The sequence below is a fragment of the Epinephelus fuscoguttatus genome, linkage group LG4 (assembly GCF_011397635.1).
Source record: "Epinephelus fuscoguttatus linkage group LG4, E.fuscoguttatus.final_Chr_v1".
In the NCBI taxonomy this organism is placed as follows: Eukaryota; Metazoa; Chordata; class Actinopteri; order Perciformes; family Serranidae; genus Epinephelus; species Epinephelus fuscoguttatus.
The window spans coordinates 15763673-15780279 of NC_064755.1; the positions used below are offsets into that span (position 1 = coordinate 15763673).

General features: G+C 40.9%; 1 protein-coding gene across 9 annotated transcripts in view; it reads right to left on the minus strand.

The window, feature by feature from the left end:
* Positions 1–2000: 2000 nt before the first annotated feature.
* Positions 2001–16607, minus strand: part of mical3a (microtubule associated monooxygenase, calponin and LIM domain containing 3a) — a 115465-nt gene continuing 100858 nt past the window's right edge. For 2 of the 9 annotated variants that reach the window (XM_049575358.1, XM_049575352.1), the window contains 5 exons: positions 15277–15327; positions 11372–11437; positions 6902–7001; positions 4236–4309; positions 2001–4151 (listed from right to left, as the gene is read on the minus strand). In XM_049575358.1, the coding sequence (XP_049431315.1) occupies positions 3967–4151; positions 4236–4309; positions 6902–7001; positions 11372–11437; positions 15277–15327 (476 nt within the window). In that variant the 3' untranslated portion in view covers positions 2001–3966. The other 7 variants (XM_049575353.1, XM_049575355.1, XM_049575354.1 and 4 more) reach the window with 5 other exon arrangements.

Consider the following 16607-nt stretch of genomic DNA (forward strand, 5'->3'; position numbering starts at 1 on the left):
TTAAAGTTTACATTTTACTAATTTATTGGGGAGCATGGAAAAAAATCAAGCTGTTACCCCCTAGTTTTATTTGCTTATTTTATTTTGTTAATTTCCGAGTGCCATGGGGATGACATTTTTTTTGTATGCGGAAGTTAGCATACTCTCAAAAAGCATTTGGAATATTTCCATTGGACCTTGGTTTACTGCCGATAATGAACTCTGTGGCAAACAAACATTAACCATACTTACACATTGAGCAAGATAATCTTCACAAATAAACACTTCTTTTATAATTGCTGAAGCCTGAATGCAATCGCCAGAAGAACAAAAGCTAAGCTATAAACAAACCATACTACAGCAGCATGACCCAAGGTTTTGTTTGTTTGTTTGGGTTTTTTCTTAGGAAAAAGTATATTTACAAAACAGCAGGTTCCCAATATTCAGCATGTGACTTGGAGAATTTCTGTTTGTTAATAAAAATTTTTGCATGACTTAATATCACCACCATGACAAGACTCTAAAGGCACGGCGCAGCGTGATGACTTTCTGTAGTCTCATAAAACCACTTGTTTGCAACCGCCTTTTTTAAGACACATACAAGCTTCTAAGTTCACCAGTGGGGTAATTACTGATGGATTTTCTGAAAGTGTCTTAAGCTTGTGTTAACCACACACCTAACCAAAATCCCCTTGACTTCAAGACAAGGGAACTGGGAGTGCAAAATTGCCAAGTCATTTCCAGGTTTTAGGACTCTCTAGTGGGGCCTCTCTATTGCTTTTTCAACGTTAGAGCTATTCCACTGATTAGACACATAAACGCTAGTTTACTTGTCCTAAGGAGGACTATTCAGCCAACATCTGTGGCCCTGAAGGAGCTCTGTCAAGTCTGAGGAAATTAGCCTTGGTGACATAATGATAGCAGAGGATTTGAATAACCCCCTTAATGAGGCAATCAGAGTTATCCCAGTCTGTTTGAAGACTTAAAGTTGTCAACAGAGAGGGTCTGACACAGGGTTCCTACTTTTAACTTTGCAGCACTGGCTGTGAAAGCAAACAAATTTGTCCACACACTATAAAATTTTTTATTTTCCTCTGAGACTATTCTTATTTTTTGGGATTTGAAACATAAAATTAACCTAAAATTAACAATTTATTCAGTGTATAGGCTACACATTTTTTACAATTGGTGAATTTAAGTATCAATATAGCCCGACAAGAACGATAAATGAAAATTAAAATGTTAAAAAAAAAAAAAACTGTTATTCATTTCCATATAATTATTGTCGAAGTGACAGGGAGCCATTGAAGAGGGGATAAAGAACCGCACGCACCTCTGGAGTCACAGGTGCCTACCCCTGGTCTAAAGAGCAGTTGCTCTTGGTTGCATTATGGGAAATGTAGGACACTTTTTTTATGCTTGACATGAGGGCCTCAAAGTCAGTGTTCTCTGCCTCTGCAATTTGATCCATGCTGTATTCTGTTGAGTCCGCAGCTTTACAGAGGTACAACACTACATTGCCAGACTACTACCTCAGTGGCTCCGTCACAGAGACAGCCTAACTTTGTCCCATATGTAGCTATGGTTTATTGAGTATTTATCAAAATATATATATGCTACTTTACATATACCATGTCTCAAAACCCATGTAGCCTGTAGGGCTGGAAATTGGCACCAGCCACTGACCAAATGCTGGTAACATATGCAAGTTGCTGCTATATTGCTTCATTCACCAGCCAACATAACATTGATAATCTATGGAGTGGCTGGTCAGTTTTGGAACTCAGCAGCCACAGTGACAGGCAGACAAAAACTTGATTTCCAACCCATGTAGCTTGACTGTAATACGTAATACACATATACATTTGGGTTTACAGCTCATTTTCGCTGCAGTATCTCATGTTCTCTGCAGAAATAAACAGGTTTTAGCCTAAATCAGCCAAAAATTGCGTCACTTCTATCCTGTAATTGTCACTCATAGCTGTAACACATTGAAAAGAGAGGCTTTAGCAGACAAACACTTAAAAGACCAACTGCATTGTTTTATTGCCGTTTTCAGCATACATCCAACACCCCTATGCATTTTAGCTACATGAAGCATTTACATTACAAGTCATGTGTCAACGGAACAGTTTAAAAATTAGGATTCATTTTCTTTACATATAATACAGTTTTGCACACATGTTAATAAATATCAATACAATCATGTCAAACTTATCACACGCCATCTAAAACAACAACCTTTAAAATTATGTCACTTTTTTCATTTTATTCACAGCTCATACCATGTCATAAATATAGCCTCTATGTTTCTGTGCTGTAAAACAGTGACCACCTGGATTTTTTTTTTTTTACAGTCATCAAAAAGGCTATTCGATTTGACTGCCCACCAGATAAACCGCGACGTTCCCGTTTGATGCAAGTTGCTCGTAAAGCACTTTGCATGTCTTCAGCGCCCCATTTAAAATCATCTGCGTGGTTGTTTGGGGACCTGCTGTAGAAAAGTGTTTGAAAAAGAAAAGTAAAAATCTTGAGATCCAGTGGGATACACATATGTGACTACCTCAAAAACAAGTCAGCTCAGGAAAATAAAATATAACTTAATAGAGAATGAAAATGAAAAAGGCATCTTGTTCAAGGGTAAAGTGATAACACTGCCATATACTGATGTGAGTGGTGTGTAGTGTGTAAGTCCTCGCGGTGTACTCCTCCGACACTGCAGCATATCCACTAACAGTCAGAGACAGTCCTGTGGCACAAAATGAGTGAGCTATGCTAATCTCCTAACGACAACAGTGAAACAACGGCTTCATTAATGATAACGTCTCGATGTTGACACACACGGTAGGAAACTTATCTGAATTTAAAGACACAGTTCCTTCAAAGATGAATCCTTTCAACAGTTGGTTTAACTCACTACTGACTACCATAGTAGGAAACATGAACATCCGATCTCGAATATGGACAGGATTTGTAAACGTGAACTGTCAGTGTGATATACAGTGAATGGCATGCCAAGGAGAGGCCCATCATTATCCAGTCGTGAAATGCTTCAATATCCATATACAGTATAGCATAACTCTGTATTCTATGTCCCAGCTATCAAGGACAAGGTAAAGTTCTTCTATGTGCCTGCAGCCTTCATTCCTGACATGCAATGGCTTATGGGTGCATCTGAGTCATGCACAAGTGCAAGATAATGAGATTCTGGGCACTCTCCTGTGAATGCATAACAAAAAATGTTTATCTGTTAAAAGCAAACAAAGATAATAAATACATAAAAGAAAAAAAAACATGGCCATATTTAATGGATTCTTGCTGTTGAATCACTAAAACACTCTGTGAGGGGAGAGAGAAAAGAGCCTTTTATGGTGTCTTTATGGTTCCTAAGGAAGTCAGTTTGTCACTGGGTAGAAAGGCAGCTTCAGCAGAGGATGTCCGTCCTGCAGTCAGACTAAAGAGGAGAATCTGAGATTGAGGCTGGAGGCGTCAATTCAGCATGTGAACGCACCTCTGTAGCAGTCCTTTTCAGAAAAGAGAGGGCCCTTATCCATCAAAAAATGTGACTTGTTCTACACAGCTATACACAAAAACACGATTCTTTACAATTCCTTTACATCAGCAGGACCGAACTGCATTCTTCCCTTTAGATAATCGAGAATAAAACAAGTCTTTAAACATTCTCCCAAAGGTCCCCCCCTATGTTTGAGAGGATCCACTTCAAGGCTGGGATGATAAAGCTGTAAATGTACTCGCCTCTCCGCCCTCAGAGAGTCAGAGCAAGCAGAACTGCAAAGTGATGAACTGGGACTGCCTTTGGGCAGAGGATATGTAAACGTTGCGGACCGCTTCAATGTCAGAGGCAGTCGTAGTGTTTGTGTGTGTGTGGGGGGGGAATCTTTACACATTCACTGCTGCGGGTGTTCAGCAGATTATTCTGATCAAAGATGACCTATCAAAAGTCAACTCGCAATTGTTTCGCTCCTGTTAAGCCCAGTTGAGGTTGAAGCCTTTGGAGAGCATAACGGCCTCCAGGTCCTTGTCCTCCTCCTTCTCCCGAAGCCTCTGCTCCTCCAGGAGGGCCACCAGGGCATCACGCTGCTCCACCACCTCCAACATCTCATTCAGGATCTGCTTCTCTTGAGCGAGCTCCTTTTCCGTCTTGAGGTGGTCTGAGAGAGGCACAGGGAAACGAGGAGTTAAAGACAGTGAGCAGATCTAAAAATTCAGAGCTAAAGTGACACTCCCGTGTTTACCTTCAACAGCCATTCGCTCCCTGAGTTCCTGCTGCAGTCGGCTCTGTCGGTCCTCCAGCTCCAACTCTCTGGCACTTGGGGACAGAAATAAAAAAAGGTGCTTAGTTTGTTTCAGAGATGAATCACAGCGTTCAGCGTTTATGTTTTTTGGCTGCACCTTCATTTATCGAGGCGGGATTTGTTTGTAATTATTAGTTGTTCCAAAAAATGATGAATAGTTCATCTAAAAGCTTTTAGTAAGTGACAGTGAGATGATAACGCCGGACAATTTAATGACTTGTCAGGGTGTGATAAAGTTGTTGCTCTAAATGGATTGTGAATGTGATCACGCATCATATCGTAATGTTGAGAAATGATTATGACTTCATACGGGCTAACAACCTTTTTAAACTCACGATGTAATAATAATCATCATAAAAATAAGGGGGTAATGAGTCAGCATTATTTTATCTCCTGTGTACTCTCTATTAGGTTATAATTGCCTTGTACTTAAATGATGGAATATTATTACATCATCGGGCTGTTTATCACAGGTATTACGGTTTGCATTACATTTGTAGGGATGACAATATCCTTTATTGGTCGCTTCATTGCTTTGTTTGGTTCAAGATTAAATATCTCAACAACTATTGCAGACAATCATGCTCCCAGGAATCAATCCTCATAACTTTGATAATCCCACGCTATGTCCCTGCAGCGCCACTCCCAGGTTAAATTTTCCGCTTGACAGACTTGAGTTGATGGAAGGTTAGCTCTTAAATTAACTTCCAAATTCCCATCAGCCCCAGCTGTACTTTGAGAATAATGTTAAAACAGCTTGCTGTATATATATTATCAAGACAATCTTAGGACTAGGCTCAAACCAGAGCTGAGCCTGACGAATTGCATCTGAAGGTGATGAGTGTTAATCTGTGTTTAGAAAGTCCAGTTTAGTGTGACATTAGATGCTGGTCTTGTTTACCGTTTACAGCCATTGTATTGTTATAAACCAAATAAAAATTCTGAAAGTATTATTTGACACATACATGTGTAACTATGTGACTATTAGGGCTGTGCCATGTCATCTTGTTCACGATAATACTGGTATAATTTTTAATATGACATGAAAAATTTGTATCATGATACTTGTGATATTTCGGCTTGCTGACATATTGACGTCATACTGTTATCCACGGCAACAACAAGCATGACTGAAAGCGGAATTATTAGCTACTCCGCAGTGGTTCCAAAAAGACGAGCAGCTTCAGTAGTGTGGAATAAACTGTGGCGTCCTGAATGTCTTATAAACAGCCCCGGACTTCTCAGACTCCTTTAGGGAGTCACTGCTCAGAGGGAACTCATTCAGCGGCTCCTCTGGCAGCAGCACAGCATCTCTCCCTCTCCTCTCTTGCCATGCACACACAAGAGTTGGTGTCATCGAGTGATTTTGTCATAAACCTTTGGTAATGTAAACCTACGTGATGCTCCCGGCTCCTCAAAAAACGACATGTATGTGAATGTGCAACAGTTAGTGTCATAACATTACTATTACTACTATACTATACTACTATACTACTACTATTAATACTACTACTATTATTACTATTACTCTCAAATATCGTGATATTATTGTAGGGCCATATCGCCTACCCTAGTGACTATATATTCATATTCTCACCCACCCCCTTACTCAAGTAGTTTAAAATGAGTAGCCCTATACTGTATTGTGATTTAGCCATACATTATTAAACCATCACTTTCCAGGTATTTGCAAAAACGCAAACTGCCAGCACTTGGTAACTTTACTTGCTCATGAGACATTCCCACTGCCAACTTGCTGCACATGCCAGCAGACCAGACCGACACATAGGGATACCTCATAAAACATGAAGTCTGCACCCTTTTTTGGAGGATATAAAAACCAAAATCATATAAATGTCAATTTAATTTGACACGCGAGGATTATAATTTTGAGTAGTAGAAGTTTGTATGCAATCATTTTTAAGCAAAGACCTGTTTTATAGACATATCTAATAATTGTTTTGCAACCTTGCCTGAACCTGAGTGCTCACAATACTTCAACAAATTAAAGTTGTTCCCTCTGGGTTCTCCCATCCAAGTGGATAAATGACCCAACACAGCGGCCAGATATTACTATCACAATATCTGGTAATTCATTTTAATTTGATTGAATCACCAGGTATCATTATGCTAAGTGTTGTCTGTAAATAAGCAACCTGTTAATAGCCAACACGTTATCAGGCTGGGGTTTAGCTAGGGTCAGACAGTCTGATGCTGCTGTACTGTATGACTGTACTGCAGCAGCCTCCCACTCAACATTAGCTATTCATCAGTAGTGTAACTAGATGTTGTCTTAGACTTTGGATACTATATTATTGCATGTGTTGTAAATTTTTCCTGGTTTCACAACATTCTGTTAATGCCAAACCATTTTCAGGCCTGGAAAACGTTTTTCTAATCATAACTTTTCCAGAAATTCCATGACCTTGGGAACCCTGATAAATATATAAGGAAGGCATTTCAGACTAGATGCTTGGTTACTACAAGAGCTGACATAGCAACCAATATATCACAGCTTATCTATGCTTCCTGGAGATGAAAAGCCCCTTTGATGAATCAATCCACTGATAAGCTAATCCATCTCAACAGTTTAGTAATGTACTTACAATATCATGAGCTCTGACTCATAGCGGACCAGGGCATTTTTCTCCTGCACCAGCTTGAACCACTCTTGCATTAGCTTGGGATCGTCTTTCTTGCCCATGCCTGGAGGGAAGGAGGAAGCACAGAGTGGGAGTAAGATGCCAGATGGCCCGGGAGATGACACTGATGTCACACAGACAAGGACTGACACAGGCAATGCAATGACAGCCAAGCCAGGATGTCCTCGCTGAGGGGGTGGGGGTGGGGCGGTGAGGTGGAAGGATGGACTTGACACCAACGTGGTCAGTCACGCCATACTCAAAGATGGCGCACAGAAGATGGCGTGGAGCTACAGGTTTCAATTTTTGTGAATACATACATACATACACGCACACACAACCCACACACACACACACACACACACACACACACACACACACACACACACACACACACTCGGACAATACCTGTTGTTGTAAAGTTGAGAGTTTGTGTTACCCAGTTTGGACTTAAGTGTCAGACGTAGCTGCTCTTTGGGAGCAACTACCTCCTCCTATCAGTTTGTTTTTTTCAGAATGGGTGGGTAGTAAGAAAAGAAAAAACACACAAACACACCAATCAGCAGCTACAACATTACAGAGAAGTAAACCCAAGGACCCAATGGAAATTCTTCATCCTCCCCTGCCCACATATTGACCCACCAGCAATAAGAAAATCCTTTTACATCCCATTCATGCTGAGCGTTTTGAGGGTGGAAAAAAAATGCATGAATTATTCCGCTGTCTTTACATATTCAATTACAAGGTCAAATGTTCATGGGATGGCTTATCATTGAGACCAATAGAGGAGCGCTCACACTGCTCTATTAAGTCTGCCTCAGGGTAAAGCATGTTTGGTGCTGCTGGCATCATGCAGAACAGCTGCACACGTCTCCTGCAGTCCCGCCGAATGCACAGAAGACCAGTCTACATGGCATGCTTAGAAAGGTCTGCTGCTGCTGGGACGATGCATCCTTTTTCATTTATCTGACAGCAGCAGGTGGAGCCAAGCGGTTTCAATGAAACACGAGGAGGCGAACCTCGATGCAGCGTGACATACTTAGCTGGGGAAGAGGAGGCTCTTGCAAAACGAAAAGGAAAAACACTGTACACACATAAATCGCATGGTTGTGGTCTCGGGGGGGTGGCTTTCGCTAATTAACAGACAAGGGATAGAGAGAGGCAAAGCTGGAGAAGAGCTGCTCACACTGGAGAGGAATACAGCATGTGGGGACAAAGGAGGAATTATAAAAGCAAGGCTGAGTTTCCAAACCTGTCCTACGAATGGATTTCTTTTCCTCGTCTCTTAAACTATTTCAACCTGCTCCACTGTTACCACCCCTCAGCCCAAGGCTCCCAACACAAAGAAGAGCCACCGGTACCAGGCGATAAAGGAACAAAACACCAGATCACACACAGACACAAAAGCATGTTTCTTAGAAGCTCAGGCAAAAATTTCCACCGACAGGTGTTAGATACGGGAACAAACCAGATGATCCATTAATTTTTTAGGACCCTGTTTTGTGTAAGACTTGAATATTTATAACAAATCACCGACAGGTGTTAGATCTGAGAACCCAGATGATCCATTAATTTTTTTAGGACCCTGTTTTTAGTCAAGACTTGAATATTATAACAAATCATGCAAACCATGCAAGTTTTAAGGCTACACAGAAAACAGAACACATGCTGCTGATTAAAGACACACTACAGCAGAGTAGTTTCCCCTTCATGCGAATGGAGGTAGAGAAAAGATCTTTTTTCCTATTATTCAATTTCCTGAGACACTATGCTTGTGTGCATTACATCTACAACGCACAGTATAAGTATAATGAATTCTGCTGCTCAAACGTGTGTGTTGCTGGGCTACAACTGACCTCCAATCACAGCTCAGTAACTGCAACTAGACATATGGCAGTGTCTCCTGATTTGACTCACAAAAAGTAGCCCAATCATCATAGAAGTAGTCCAATGTTAAATTTTCATTAGGATTTTTTGTTGTTGACAGTTACTCAGTAACAATGATGACACTTTTTTTTTTACAGTCTTTTGGATAATGTAACATTAAATATTAAAAATCATCAATTATATATGTAGCTTTGACAAGTCTTTGATCACAGAGCTATGAGGAGTAATAACTGAATAAGAAAATAAGTTTCAACCTGGTTGCAATAAACTGAAGACATTTGGATGGCAGTGTCTCCTGATTTGACTCACAAAAAGTAGCCCAATCATCATAGAAGTAGTCCAATGTTAAATTTTCATTAGGATTTTTTGTTGTTGACAGTTACTCAGTAACAATGATGACACTTTTTTTTTTACAGTCTTTTGGATAATGTAACATTAAATATTAAAAATCATCAATTATATATGTAGCTTTGACAAGTCTTTGATCACAGAGCTATGAGGAGTAATAACTGAATAAGAAAATAAGTTTCAACCTGGTTGCAATAAACTGAAATGACATTTGGTTTTGATGGCCACTATCTGTAATATTTAGCCGCCTAATTAAATAAAAAGTAGCCAAATCTGGCAACGCTGCACAACATGCCTGTCGAGCTTTGGATTTCACAGTTCAGAGTGAGAAGTGTGAATTATGTTTACGTAAGAGCTACACTGGCGTATTAAAAGTTTCAAGTATCAAAAGTTTGGATGGTAGTGTCTTTTTTTGCAACACCAAGAGCCAAAGTGCAAAGACCTTTACACACCGGGGGTGTTTTTTCATGTGATTCATTCGCACATCGGTTTATTTTTTCCGATTTTTTGTCGTGTACTTTGACACAGAATATGAATAAGTTATTTTTTTTCATAACAAGGTCGAACATTCTGAGCTCTCTCACCTCATGTTAAGGCATCAACTAGTCACATTGTGCGAAGCAGATGTCACGTCACAATGTCACGGCAATGGCTGACTTGTTGATCACTTGTGTAGCAGACAGACTTATGATTAATCAAGTGGGTCCTGAGTTTAGTAGTTAATTGCAATTTTTTTTCAAGCCAAAGAAACACACGGGACCATTTCCAATACATTAAAAATATAATTTTTGTAAAATGGGTCATAACCTGCCTCTTCTTTTTGTCAAGTGAGGAGGAGGAGGGCAATGTCATCATCATTTTTTCTGAATAATGAGCTTGTGCCAATCTGTTCCAACCTGATACTGAACAAGTGTAGCAACTGTCGCAAAGTCTAATCACTGCCGGTATAAAGAGTTTTAATGCACAATATTTGCAGGTGAGTATTTTGCATCTTTATTTTAATTATTCGTCACATCCCCGGCATGTAAAGGCCTTAAAGGCTTAATGCACCCAGAAATAAAAATTCAGCCATTATCTACTAACCCCCATGCCGAGGGAGGCTCAGGTGAAGTTTTAGAGTCCTCACAACACTTGCAGAGATCCCAGGGGAGAGGGGGTAGCAACACAACTCCACCTAATGCAGGCTGACTACGCCCAGATTCAAACGTCCAAAAACACATAATTGAAACCACAAAATATCTCCATACTGCTCGTCCGTAGTGATCCAAGTGTCCTGAAGCCCCGACATAAAAAGTTGTTTGGAAAAACGTCACTTGAACTCTGTTATTAGCCTCATTGTAGCCTGTAGCTCTAACTGCCTCTCTGTGCACCGCGCTCACGTGTGTGCGCTTGCGCGAGAGGGCTTCAGGACACTTGGATCACTACGGACGAGCAATATGGAGATATTTTGTGGTTTCAATTATGTGTTTTGGACGTTTTAATCTGGGGCGCCCAGCCTCCATTAGGTGGAGTTGTGCTGCTACCCCCTCTCCCCTTGGATCTCCGCAAGGGATGTGAGGACTCTAAAACTTCACCTGAGCCTCCCTCGGCATATGGGTGAGTAGATAATGGCTGAATTTTCATTTTTGGGTGTACTATCGTTTTAAGGAATGTATTCAATTTTATTCTATTTTCCTGCTTTAAAGTAAGCTGCAAACGTCGCTTACTACCAACAGAAGTGACTAACTCCATAATTTTGATAGGTTTCAGGTTAGATAACCCTAAAAATAATGCTTAGACCTGGAACATACTATGTGGAAGCCAATGAGCAAGGACTGTACATTAGAGTTTCCAGTATTGACAGAGACTCTGTCCTGCTCCTTACTTGGTTTGGGGAAGATGACAATCGATCTAAAATAACTCTGTGTATTGTCATGGTGGTCAAAGAAAAGACCATCTGACCAATACCTCTAACAGTGTAAAGTCTAATGCAGTTTCTTTCTAATAAATGCCTGAATACTTCACTGAGTTTTGGGACCAATCTGGGGAAATCTACTGAGCCTGATCACACACAAAAGGTGAGGACAGGAAAAGGAGGAGGACCGGTTGGGAGGATGATGGGGGAGGGGCTCGAGAGGGGGGTAGCCCGGCTCTGGAGATCCTTACGGTTGCCATGGTAACCCGCCAAAACCGTCAGCAGAGGCGGCGGGGTTACGTTACCTTCAGGGGAACAGCAGGGGCAGAAGGAGAGAGGTCTTCGGCGTGGCATCCCCACAAAGGGCTCAACTTCCACAAGACAGAGGGGGGGGAAAGAGCATGAGGGAGTGACGTAGACGGGCGCATGGGCGAGAGAGAGAGAGAGCGGTGGAGATAATGTGGGAGGGAGAGCAGAGACGTAACAGAGAGAGAGAAAGAGCAGAAGACACAGAGCGTGGGTGGAGAGGGGGGCGAGGAGGGGAAAGAGGGGTGTGATGAGGGAGAAAGAAAATTGAGGAGAAAATCAAAAGAGGGCAGGAGCACTGTGATAGGGAGAAGACAAATCACCTAGAGAGAGGAGGTGGGAGAGATCAGCTGTGTGGTGTGAGGGATGAAAAAAGGGATAAAAATAGGAAACGGAAACAAGAGAAGACAGAAAAACTTGGAAGGGAAATAATCCCTCTGTTTGATCTTTCATCTGTGGTTCCTCAGATAATCTTCAGTTAGGCATCAGCCCCCTGTGACGGTTATGAAATGGGACTAGCCTACACATATGGCCAGTGTGCATCACAGCACACATAATGATTTAATCCCATTATTAAAGTCATTACTGATCATCAGGAGATCCATCTCCTTCACAGACACAGATAATTGCTTCTGCTTTAAAGATGTTTCACCCTCTCCTTGGAAACACTACTTGAATGTTTAGACCGCCTGGCTCAATTTGTTGCCAGCGTGGTGACTTTTGAAGTGTAGCTACTATTGAAGTGCAAATTAGGACAGTTTCTAATATGGACCTATTAAACTAAAATTCTCACAAAAGGTAGATCACAGCTAGTGGATGCTGCCTTAATAAACCCCAAAATTAAGGCTGCAGAATAAGTGCAAAGGGAGTGTATGTGCAGATAACTGGGGGAAACAGATATTTGATATTGACACAGACATATGGGCCATTACATGACACATATGGGAGGCAGACAAAGTGTTCTCAGGCTGGTGGGTAAAGGAGCCATGAGAGTGAGAAGGGACTATCACAGAGAGAAATATAAAAATATGTGGGGGGAAAACTGCAGTTTAGAAAATCTATTTTGGACAGATTGGAGTCCTAATAAAATTTTTATGGCTCCGCCAAATCATGCAAATATAGCTGTGAAATGCATCGTTGGAACTTTATGCTCAGTAAATCCTTAATTGTATAATCATTAAAGTAGAAGATTAAAATTATAAGGAAAATAATATAACTTATCAGCTTCAGACGTATTGATCCTGGCTTTAGTTTTGGTGCCCCCTGCAGGACTCAAATATAACCACGCTGACAGAGCAGCTGTGTACCTTACAGTCAAAATACAACAATTTCCCATCACACCATCAAACATAGTACAGTAAGACAAAAAGGAATTCAGACACCATTTTCAGTCACAAAGATTCAAAGTGAGACACCAACTGTTTAGCATTCACACACTGCATGGAAGGAGCTGAAGAAACGTCATGTCTCCGTGCAAGTACCCTGGTCAACCAGTTGAGTTAGAGGTATATTCATCTTTATGAGAAAACTCCACGCAATCTCCTGTCTGATGATTGACAACAACCAGCAGGACAAAACCAACAGAGAAGCGCAGGCCTTGCTCATATATGTGTAAATGCACCTGTATTCCTCAATCCTGCTGCGGGATTTCACTAACACTGAAAAACTATAAAGTCTGCTGACTTCCCAGCAGACCTGAGGAGGAATAGATGCATTCTACTCATATTCAGAAAGGCCACAGTCTACAGGATAACAACAGATACCACGAGACATCTCACCCAGACACGGCCGACACGGTTACTATTGGTCAATCACAGCTTAGACACAGCAGCTACGGGTCAGTGGTTGCAACATTACCTATTAGCACACACTACACACACACAAACTCGGGGAGTTATGCAACTGAGCAGGTATGAGAAAGTCAGGAGAGCCATTGCTGGGACTATAGGACAGGGCTACAGCAGCGCAGAGCTCCGAGGGGAAGCTAAGAGCCATGCCAGCAGTTTAGCATGAGTCAGTCCAGGGTAGGTTATACAATACTTTCATAGTGTTTGCATGTGTGTGAGGAGGGGTTTATGTGTTTGTAAATGTGAGCGCATTGCAACATGTGTCTCTTTTCTAAGTGCATGTTGGTACAGAAACAAAAAACAGCTGGGTGCTGTAGTTTTTAAAAAAACATAACTACAAGAGGAGCAAACAGGATTTGTCGGGGACTATTTTCAGCTGTGGAATAATACATATGTGATGCACTAGTTTATGTCAGTGGGACAGAGTGCGTGCTTGATTCAAAATAAACTATAATGCTTGTATTGTGCAACAGTGCAGCTCGGTGACTACGTTTCCATGCACACTAACATTCCACTTTTATTCCGAACATGATGATATTCTGAATTTTATACGGCATGTATTGTTTGGCAATTCTGAATTAGGCCTTTTTACAAATAAGATATAGGATATGTTGTTATTATTAGGCTTCAGGCGCATTCTTAGATATGTATACAACGCATTCAGAATATGTGTCTCAAATGGGGTTTTTACTGCAGTTTGCAACACAGGGCCTCTGGCCTTTTCACTGTCTGCTCTCTGTGTTGTACACAATCCAACTAGCCAACAGTTTGCAAGGCTGTGGGGGACAGATGCATGCCTAAAAATAGCCCACATTTCCGTTTGGAAGAAGAAACACATCTACTTATAAACATTAGAAAGACTATGATATTAAGAGGTTTTTGGATATGCAATTAAATATTGCAAGCCCGACCTTTCATAGAAGTTGGCTGAAGAAATGGAAGAGGGAGGCAATGTAGGCGTGGTCGAAGAAGTTCGCCACCAGTGGAGAACTCTGAAGGATCCTATTTTGACGCACAGAAGCAAAACAGCACGAGAGGCTCCTGCTGCTCCATGTTTCCATATTTTGATGTGATAAACAGCATGTTAGGACACTTTTATCATGGCTGCATGTCAACAGGAATATTAGCCACGTACACAGCTTAAAGGGAATATTGTCTTTTTTGGAGTAACGGCAGAAAAAAAATAATTATTTTGTGCATTTAAACGTAGTCATTGATGTGTTTTTAATAGATTTTAGGTAACAGTTGAGTTCTACGGCAAAGAGGAATAAGTGCTAGTAGCATCAATATTGTTTATTTTTCTCTTTACATGGGATGACAAGAGATATTTTTTGCTGACAATATGAAAAATATAGAATATCAGCAACATTCAACTTCAAATCAGAATCCCAAAGTACCATCATGCTGCTACAACCTGATTTTGGTTTACAATTTTTTGGGCTGTTATGTGAGGCAATCTTTAAAAAGCATGTTCTATATGTAGTATGAAACTGCACAGTCATCAGTGTCATTGCATTATTTACTTTCATTTCATTGTGTTACTATTTATTTGTTGACTGTCCTGGAGTGGACCGCATATTTCTTTGAACGCAAGAATCTATTTTGCTGTTTTTTATTATTTTATTTGTGACTCTGCAATATGTCTCTGTTTGTGTCTCTGCTGCAGTCCGTATTATACAGTCTGCGCACTGAGGACTGACAAATAAAAGTTACTTATTCATTCATGCATTCATCTTTCATGAGTTCATCGAGATCAAAGATGATCTTAAGAGGACAGCATGAGGCCAAGTGTCTGATCTCTGTTTGATGTAAAGAGTGTCTGAACTAGAAACCCCAGTGAGGGTGGAGGGATGGGGGCCGAGGGGAGGGGGGTTACAGGAGCATAACGTATTGCAATGAGGCTGAAAGCCAGCCAGCCATTCAGCCAGCCAGCCAGTCAGCCAATCAAGGTAGATATGAGGGGTACAAAGCTCAAGTTGTAAAAGAAAAAGGGGGGGAGGAGGACAGATTGGGTTAGCCATTAGGTTAGTTTAAAGCGACAGATTTGAAATACATACCGCCCAGATGCAAGTCCAGGATTTCACTGTAATTAGAATCTCCCCAATAGTCTACAATGACAGGGATATATTAGAGATAGGAGTTATTTCACACGGCCCCAAACTGGGCACACAAACACACACACGAAATTCTCCAACAACGGCAAGTCATGCATGTTCTTGCACACGGACACACGCATACACACCGCAGTGACACTCAGAACAAAGAGAGTCCGACAGTACTCACCACAGTGCAGAACGCAAGTCAGGTTGAGCAATGCTACATGGCATTTTCCAAAATAATAAGAGGCTGCAACATAGATTTGCTGTATTGCTGTTTACTGGCTCAGTCTGCTTAATATCACACAAAGCCTCTTGTAATGTGTTGAGGGCATTATTTTTTTTGTATGGTGTTCATTTAATTTGACAAATTGTAGCTGATTCAAACAGCGAGAAAAGCTCTAATATTCAATCCAATTGCACCAATGTTCGATGAAAATAATTTCTGATTTAATACTTAATTATTTCAGACTGGAAGAGTGGCTGAGTGTTAAGTGTGATCTTTAAGTATGACAGACAAAGTCACAAACAACTCTGGATTGCTATTACCACAATAAAAAAAATATACATAATAGATAAAATCTCAACCAACGTCTGCATCAAGTCACTCAGCCACAGCAAGCATTTGCGGAAAATATTCTAATAAATAAGTTGTCAGCCTGCAAACCCAATTTATATTAGATTTCTTACATTTTGATTGCATTTACGAAAATGTGACGTGATCTGAGTCTTGATCAGAGTACAGAAACTCTCCTCATTGAGAGGCGGTGAAGGACAAAACACATCCAGAATGAGCAAACACAAATCTATGTCGGGGACACACATTCTCCCGGTCGCATGCAGCTCGGACTGACGATGGCGGACACGTTATGGACGGACAGAGACCGACAATGTTCAGAGATGGAGAACTGTTGCAGTGTGTCACCACAGATGGAGCCTACATAACAGTGTCACATGTCATTAATAAGGGGGGGAAAAAAAACATTGGTAGATCTAATACCTGATCTTCTTTTGTGCTGTTTGGGTAATGTATAAGTACCTTTATACAATCCTTTAAGAGAGTAGAGTAGTAAACAAGTTAAAACATACTCAAACAATTAACTGGAGACACAGCTGATGGGAAAAGTAAATAGTCATTTAGTTCGGTGAGAGAGCGGTCAGATTTACGTGCGTACATTTGTATGATAAAAGCTTCTGTTGCCATCACCATTAAGTAAATTAGGATGGAACACTCTGTCAGCTCTGTAAAGGACAATCTCAGTGTCTTAATCGCATTCAAAACTCACATCACG